Below are 7,630 nucleotides of genomic sequence, written 5' to 3' on the forward strand. Positions count from 1 at the left end.
GGACGTCGCTCAGAGATGCAAGGACATGGGCATCACCGCGCTGCACATCAAGCTTAGGGCTACTGGAGGCACTGGAACCAAGTCCCACGGACCCGGAGGCCAGGCTGCGCTTCGTGCTCTCGCCAGATCAGGCGTGAAGATTGGACGCATTGAGGACGTCACTCCCATCCCTTCGGACTCTACTAGGAGAAAGGCAGGCCATCGTGGTCGTCGGTTGTAGTTGTGCTTGGAAACTGCGGACCGGGAGCTTAAACACACAGACAGGGGGAGGGAAGGAGGGCCCTCCTTTGCTGTAGTGACAGTCGTGTCTCTATCAGAGGGTGGGAACACGTAGATGAAATCTCATTTCGCAAACGTTTATTATTTTCATTCAAGGTAAGTCGGACTTCGGAGTCGTTGATTCCTCTTAACAATCCTCATACCAGCCAGTTCTTTGGTCACTATTGGCTCACCGGATCTCGTCATCCAGGGGGTATTTATCGTCACCCAGAGGCACTTCCGCAGACCTCGTCATCCAGCGACTTCCGCAGACCTCGTCATCTGGCGACTTCCGCAGACCTCGTCATCTGGCGACTTCCGCAGACCTCGTCATCTGGGGGTACTTCCGCGGACCTCGTCATCTTCCGCAGACCTCGTCATCTAACGACTTCCGCGGACCTCGTCATCCAGCGACTTCCGCAGACCTCGTCATCTGGCGACTTCCGCGGACCTCGTCATCTTCCGCAGACCTCGTCATCTGGGGGTACTTCCGCGGACCTCGTCATCCAGTACGTTGGCGGACCTCGTCATCCAGGGGTACTTCGGCAGCCCCTCAGGCCTTCAACCTTCAACAGTTCACGAGGTGCTTAGATTCCACGAGGAAATGGTCGACGACGCAGCGTCCCCATCCCAACTCCCGTCACCACACCCACCAGCACAGTGACCAACAGCTTGGCGGTGGTAGGAGCAATTGGCAGCATGAAACGCAGCAGGAAGATCACTACGTAACAGAGCAAAACGTGTGGCATGGTCACAGAGGAGAGGTGCTCGGACATCCCTGCGACCAAACCGCATCCCAAGGTCAGAGAAAAAACTGTGGCTTTCGTCATTGGCGGCATCGTTGTACGAGGCGTTGTTCCCTTTGATCTGTCTGTCTGAATCATCTGCGGCTTTGCGACAACTCCAGTTCGCCTTCGCTTTATGGGTGCAGGCCGGACATGCTGCACATCCACGAGCAGCTGCCGCTGCCGCTGTCTCTGTGCTTGCCGAGACACAACGCCCTTGGCCAGTATGTTGGAGTCCGCGAAGGGAAGCATCAGCACAGTCGAGAGAAGAGCGCATCTAGGGGATTCTATCGGTGGCCGCATCATTTTGCAGCGTAAAATCACAAATATTGCAGCACAGCTAAGCTCGGCGAAGCTCGGCGAATTCGATTGCAAGGGGTTCATCTTGGCATTCGATAAAGGGCTACACAAGGTTTGTTGGCCGAGACGCGAACGTCTGGCCTTTCGGTAAAAACTGTGCCACTGGGTCCCACGAAGCGTGAGCCCACTCCGTATTACAGGCCGCAAGGTGCAATGCGCCGCTCCACAGAGGAGATGAGGATGTCGGAGCCCCCCTTCTCAAAGGCAAGGTAAGTATGCAATATTCAATTTAATTCGAGTCAAGTCGCCCGTTTTGTCACCCGTTTTTTTACCTTTGGTTATGTTTTCTCGACGAGTTCTGTAAACAACGTAATCAATCTCACACCTCATGCACATGATCCTATTCACACCTTATCTACATGTTGACACCTTCGACTCCATCCTTACACCTTGAAGGGATTCTACTTTCTGTTGTCGTGAACCACTGGTGTAACCTCTCGCAGAATTCGGCCGAGTTCCAAGTCCTCCGACGTCGACACTGGGACGAATTCCGTGGAGGCGTCAAAGACGTCGTCGCGAATCGCGTGGTTCACCAGCAGCGACCCTTCAGTCCCAGACACCGACCGATGATACGTATTCACTGGTATGTGCAGCGCCCCTTCAGTCTTATCCAGATACACAATGTGATAAGGCTGCTTCCAATTCTTGTTCACCAGCTCGTATGAACGAGAGCCTCCGAGAACACGGTTGTTGTCGATCTGGTGGAAGTGAATGTAAAAGCACTTCTCGCCACTGTCATTGTCAGGAGGCGACACAGCGGGACCCGAATGCTCAACAAGATCCATGGCGTTCTGCCCTTCGACGTGGATAGCTTTGAAACTAACGCCTGGCGTCTCGCGGAAAACTCTTCCTCTAATCAGTTGGATTTCCGTCATCTTTTAAACAGCAGATATCTGACTTTATCAGAATTATCCAGCCCACAACGAAAAAAAAACCCACATCGAAGAAAAACCCACATGCAACGTTAAAAAAGGGACCTTCCAAACTAGTAGGTGTGTGTTCGTAAATTTTGCAGCGTCACTAGCACGCAATCCATTCTATTAATGGATATTTCGGCTCATTGGCCTACACTAACTGCTCATGACGAGCTCCGCATCTCCTTCTAAGCTTTTCTATCCTTGCCTTCATCCGGTGATCCCGGCTACCTGGAGGTATATGCCTTGTTAACAAATCCAACGCCATCCAGTGTCGGCCGGAGGTGTCGTAAATCTGAGCTAGGCTTTCTGCAGCGGGTTGCAGTTGTGGCCTTAGTGACAGCAGATGGACTAGTTTCTCCTCCGCGTCGTAGAGTCTGTTCTGCGCGAGGAACACGCAGGAGAGATCGAAAAGGGACTCCACGTGGTTGGGTTCCTTCTCAAGACACCGACGAAAGCAGTCTTCCGCCTCGTTGTTCCGGTCCAGTCGCTTGAGTATGTTTCCAATTCGGTACAGGATGCCTAGGTTCTCGGAATTCAACGCGTCCGCCTGCTGGAAAGCCAACAGGGCGCAATCCAGTTGGTTTAGTTTTACGTAGAGCTCTCCAATGGCTAGTTTAATGAAGCATCGCTGCGTGAACAGGCCCCATACTGCTCACTATGCTGCTGTCCTGGCCCTCGTCGTCAACCAGGGTTTCAGCTTGTTGGAAGGCACATATGGCCCTACGACACTGGGTTCGATCCTCGTAGGCTTTAGCCGCCTCCAGGGCGTCCCTCAACGAATCTGGGTCATCACAAGGCAGCTGTCGCACTGAAAATCGGAACGCCTGGCTCGCATAGCGGAGCCAGGCGTCTTACAGGAGAGGGAGCGTTGAGAGGATCATAACACTGACGGAACTCGCAGACGTCCACAAAGCGTGTTACAAAGTCCTGCAGGAGAAGGTCGAGAGTGGTGGCGAACCCTAAGCCGGCCGCACAGGGTTGGTTGACGGAGCTGCGGTTACCCATGGATTTCGATTTTTGAATTAATGCATGCACTACAAGTAATAAAGCTCCATAGACATACCGTCGTGGATCTCGTAGTCGTCCAGGCGAATGTGGTCCTTGTATACCGTGTACCATTTTTTTATAACTAGCCGATCAGCAGGGGAGCCTAGCTGCGCCGCAGCCAGCTTTTTCAGATCTCCGACGGTGTCGTCAGAGTTGCATTTCACTCTCACCTTCTTTCCCAGTCTATCGTTGAGGATGACCTCAATCAGCTTCGCCATCGATTTCGGTGTTTTTACCTCCACCCATACAGTTCCAAACCTGCCACGAGATACACGCAAAGATGCATCACGAACACTGCCAGTATGCCGAGCTCACCGCCGTCCATGTTCATGAAGCGCAGCTGCAGGTCTTCAGGCAGGAGTTTTTGCCGTGATCCGCGCCCATGGCGAAAGTGGGACATGACGAAGAAATCGTGCTCGAATGTGTCCACCTGCTGCACCAAGTCCATGTAGACTATCATCAGTTTGAACATGTAGTCCAATACCCTGTGCAACTTCGCCATAGGCACCGCCAACCCGACAAAGAGCAGGAAGCTCCAGGTTGTCAACAGGAACAGGAAATCCCCTTTGCAGGGGTGCAGACCTGTGACCATGAAAAGGCCGAGCGTCATTGCTGTGAACGTGGACGTTACGAGCAAAGCGTCGAAGGGCAGCCTGTACAAACTGCGTCGTTGCAGCCACTCCTGCTGTAGTTCGTGCCTGATTTGAAGACCCTGCGAACGCTCACATCAACCGAAGGAAGTGACCGACACTTGCGTCGGCGTGGTCCATAGGTCCTACGCCGGCGAGGTAGGGCTCCAAAAAGGGAAACTCCATGAGAAACAGCCTCAAACTCTTCTCTTCGCAATCCGAGTTCATGCAAGCGAACATGCATATCTTCAACGTATCATAGAAGTGGAGTACCAACTCGACTCGGTAAACAAGTTCGAAGAGAAGATTGACCATCCAGAAGGTAGTAACGAAATCCAACGCCTCTCCGGACTGATAGAATTCCAAGTAGGTCTTGTAGGTCGCTCTATAAACCAGAGGGACCACACCCAGAAGTCCGGCCAAGGTCGAGTACACTGCCAGCCAGAACCTGTAGTGCTCCACGTGTACCATCTGTGTGTCGCGTATCTGCTCGCGAAACTCTCCGAGGGTGTCGTCTCCCGGTGGAGGGTCATCCATGGGGTTCACTTTGCGCAGGAAGACCGGTAGTATCAGCTGCTTCGCGTCTGGCGTCATCGCCGTCGCCCAAATTGTACGGTAAGCGATTGTAGACGCCACGAGGAACAGGAAGAACATGGTCTCGAGGTAACGCGCCAGGTAGACCAAGTAGCACACGGTCACTCCGCATCCGAGGATTCGGAAGCGCATGTACATCCGCGTCATCAAGCGGGGAGCTCGGTCGAAGCGGAAGTAATGAGTAACGTCGCCTTGGAATTGCTTCTGAAGGCTCCTGAGCAGCGTTACGCGATTGAACACGGGTTCAGGTATCAGTCGAGCCGAGTCGATGTGAGGCCTCTCCATGCGACGCACGAAAAAACTCACCACGAGGAACATGGTCACAGTCACAACCACCACGAGAAAAGCGACAATGTAGTCAGTGGCTGGGAGGCGTCTGTCAACATGGATTCCGTGCGGACTGAAGAACAACGACAGAAGTCTGGTCTTGCTCTCGTCGAAGGCAGAGCGCATCCTGAATATTTCAGGCTTGGGCAGCAGCCGTTGTACGGCTCGTGTGTTCTGGTCAATGATCCGCCAAAACGGTTCCGGCTGGAAGTATCGCTGGAGTCGAGGGAACCAGAACACTATGTGTTGGCGAAGGGTTTCCTTAAGGGGCTCCAGTTTAGCGCGACGATGATCTGCCATAGAAAGAGCTTCGTATACCTCGTTTTGGATATGGACGCGGAAAGGTCGACGTCTGACATCGAATCGCAGATCCACTGCTTTTGTCTGAGTGTGTGCGTCCCACTCGAGTGTGGCAACCAGTTCCTGGGTGAGCTTGATGTCTTCCGACGTGGTCACAACGGCAGCCATGAGTTTGACGAGCACAGATTGGTAGTAGCTGTCTCGAGGTGTGATCATACCCCAATCCCCCCTGGCATTGGCCAGCAGCCGGACAACGCGAGTCAACAACGGCTCCAAGTCCTCTTGTAGCGTTTCACGCAGGAAATAGTCCCTGTCGGGGTCTGGGTGCATCTCATCCTGAAAGTGTATCTTGGGGCAGCGCAGGGAGTAGCCGGGAAAAGGCTGTTCTAGCATTATGTCGAGAACGAACTCAAATCGAGCCATGGCGTCGCGAGATCTGATGAGAAGCACGGCACGCTACCCACAGAACGATAAATCTGCAGAGCCACCCCTCCAGAAGCTCCGGGTAGACCTTCGAGATGTACGTGAGCATGGGGTGGTCTCGGTTGTCTGTAATATGAACTCTCGCTACCCACAAGCGAAGTTAGTGATCGAGTCATGCAGGAATGCCACCGTTTCCTTTACCATTTCCAGAGGCACAGAAACGCTCGTCACAACGAATCCCTGGCCTCACTCTACGTCCACCGAGGCCCTGGCCGGGTCTTGCAGTAACCGCGAGCGCACCTCGGGACCCGCGCGAAGCTGATGCTCCACTGACGCGGGAAACCAGTGCTGCTCTGCGTTCACAGGGTCGTAGACGTCGGGTTCCCGCACTGATTGCTGGTCGTGCACCAGGCGCTCCTGCCGCTTGAACACCTGCGAGTAGATGTCGAACATTCGAAACCGCGCCAGGTGGTGCAGCTCCTGCTGCTGTCTCCCCCCGCCGGTCGCACTCCCAGGGAAACGGTGGAGCCACTCCTTGGTGGACAATCTGTGTGAAAGCCTGCACAGCCCTACCGACCGAGCACCGTCTGCGGCTGTAAATCCGCCGACTGCATGTCGCGTTCTCGGAAGGCGAGCCAGTCGGTAGAAGGGTCCCAGAACAGCATCTCCCGGAACCGGTGCTTCCAGGGTAGACTGTAGGGAGGCTGTCCGTCCATGAGAGTGAATAACGCGTGGCGGTCTGTGTGGAGCTGGGGTTCCTTCAGCAGCCACTGGACAAGGTCCAACTCGAACGGCTTATCCAAGGGCTGGTTGATCAGGTGCCCCAAAATGCTGTCGCCGCCGTCCGGGAGCCGCGCATGCACATCGCACCCTAGGTCGCGTGCCAGGGGAAGCGCCCAGTAGAGCAGCTTCAAATCTCCAAAGTGGAAAAGAGTGTGGATCAGGTTCCGCTTTCCGAAGCAAGCTGGAGAAATCGCTTCCTTGGACATCAGAAGATATGAGTGGATCTGGTTTCTGGTCAGTCGTCTGCCCAGCCAGGCAATCATGGCGTAGAAATCCTCCGTCACCTGCATAGGATTGAGCTCTGGAGGCTTTAGCTGACACGCAGGGTGGTGTAATAGAAGGTATGTGGTGGACTGCTTCTGGCTACGGATGGCAAAGGACAGGGGCAATCTCGTGCCGTCACCTGATTGAAAGCAACTCATACCTAGGTTGAGCACTCGGCTAGCGAGGTCGACGTCTCCAAGTTCGGCGGCCTGCGCAAGCGGAGTCAGTCCCATGTCTGGCTCAGGTTCAGCCGGACGAGCTCCTTGGCCTGCCAGATAATCCACAAGCGGAAGGTCATGGCGTCGCAGAGCCACATTCAGCGGGCAATTCCACGGCTCGTCGCAGTGGTTAATCAGGGAGAACCAACCTGTCAGTATCGGGGAAGGCAGAGGGTTTTCTGTAATGACCCACCTGAGGTTTTCTCTGTACTCAGTCGCTTCGCCAAGCACTTTCCACGGTCCGACCCGTGTCATGGTGGATTGGTGAGTCAGCCATACCCGGTAGGGGAGCGGGGGGGGCGTGATCATATCAAATCCCACCAGAGACTCCAACCCGGCGTCATCCTGGTGGATCTCTCGTTCCATCCAGTAATCTATAAGCCTCTTCCGCCGTGGGAAGTATGATGCCAGCAACCGCACAAACCGTACGTTCCCGTTTTCGATGGCCAATGCCATCGGAGTGCGCCCATGATAATCTGGTGTCTTGAAATCCGCTCCATAGTCGAGCAGCGTCTCTAGGAAATACCGAAGTCGTGGGAAACTATCTTGACTTGCAAGAAACGTTCCCAAGTGGTGGCCGCCGTACGAGAGCAGGCTTTGCGTGGTGAGGTACGCGTGATGACCTCCTGGGTTCACAACATCCATCAGCCACACAAAGCGGTCCGCATCCTCGAAGACGATGGATTGAAACAGAAGGTCCAACAAGCGACCATCACTGGACTCTG

The 7,630-nt window shown here is 54.4% G+C and overlaps 4 protein-coding genes across 10 annotated transcripts; 1 reads left to right on the forward strand and 3 right to left on the reverse strand.

The window, feature by feature from the left end:
• Positions 1 to 25: 25 nt before the first annotated feature.
• On the forward strand, positions 26 to 220 carry KVP17_004613 (uncharacterized protein; the record flags this gene model as incomplete). Its single annotated transcript, XM_068522957.1, has 1 exon — positions 26 to 220. The coding sequence occupies one exon, from the start codon at positions 26 to 28 to the stop codon at positions 218 to 220; it is 195 nt and encodes a 64-aa protein (XP_068379459.1).
• Positions 221 to 845: 625 nt separating this feature from the next.
• Positions 846 to 1,295, reverse strand: KVP17_004614 (uncharacterized protein; the record flags this gene model as incomplete). Its single annotated transcript, XM_068522958.1, has 1 exon — positions 846 to 1,295. The coding sequence occupies one exon, from the start codon at positions 1,293 to 1,295 to the stop codon at positions 846 to 848; it is 450 nt and encodes a 149-aa protein (XP_068379460.1).
• A 509-nt stretch (positions 1,296 to 1,804) lies between these two features.
• KVP17_004612 (uncharacterized protein) lies at positions 1,805 to 2,278 on the reverse strand (the record flags this gene model as incomplete). Its single annotated transcript, XM_068522956.1, has 1 exon — positions 1,805 to 2,278. One exon carries the CDS (start codon positions 2,276 to 2,278, stop codon positions 1,805 to 1,807), a length of 474 nt encoding a protein of 157 aa, XP_068379458.1.
• A 190-nt stretch (positions 2,279 to 2,468) lies between these two features.
• Positions 2,469 to 7,550, reverse strand: KVP17_004611 (uncharacterized protein; the record flags this gene model as incomplete). 7 transcript variants are annotated; one of them, XM_068522954.1, is made up of 10 exons in its annotated part: positions 2,469 to 2,948; positions 2,977 to 3,101; positions 3,130 to 3,354; positions 3,384 to 3,625; positions 3,661 to 4,065; positions 4,094 to 5,653; positions 5,682 to 5,766; positions 5,793 to 5,863; positions 5,891 to 6,187; positions 6,214 to 7,550. In XM_068522954.1, 10 exons carry the CDS (start codon positions 7,548 to 7,550, stop codon positions 2,469 to 2,471), a joined length of 4,827 nt encoding a protein of 1,608 aa, XP_068379456.1. The 7 variants fall into 7 exon arrangements, with proteins under 7 accessions (XP_068379456.1, XP_068379455.1, XP_068379457.1 ...); XM_068522953.1 differs by lacking the exons at positions 3,384 to 3,625; positions 3,661 to 4,065; positions 4,094 to 5,653; ... (2 more) ...; positions 5,891 to 6,187; positions 6,214 to 7,550 and having other exon boundaries at positions 2,977 to 3,170; positions 3,211 to 3,325; XM_068522955.1 differs by lacking the exons at positions 2,469 to 2,948; positions 2,977 to 3,101; positions 3,130 to 3,354; ... (4 more) ...; positions 5,891 to 6,187; positions 6,214 to 7,550 and having other exon boundaries at positions 3,355 to 3,585.
• Between the last annotated feature and the right edge of the window lie 80 nt (positions 7,551 to 7,630).

Source organism: the organism of the source record quoted next (genome assembly GCF_019968985.1).
Source record: "MAG: Porospora cf. gigantea B chromosome Unknown PgB_NODE_1135_length_7630_cov_167.707, whole genome shotgun sequence".
Taxonomy (NCBI): domain Eukaryota; phylum Apicomplexa; class Conoidasida; order Eugregarinorida; family Porosporidae; genus Porospora; species Porospora cf. gigantea B.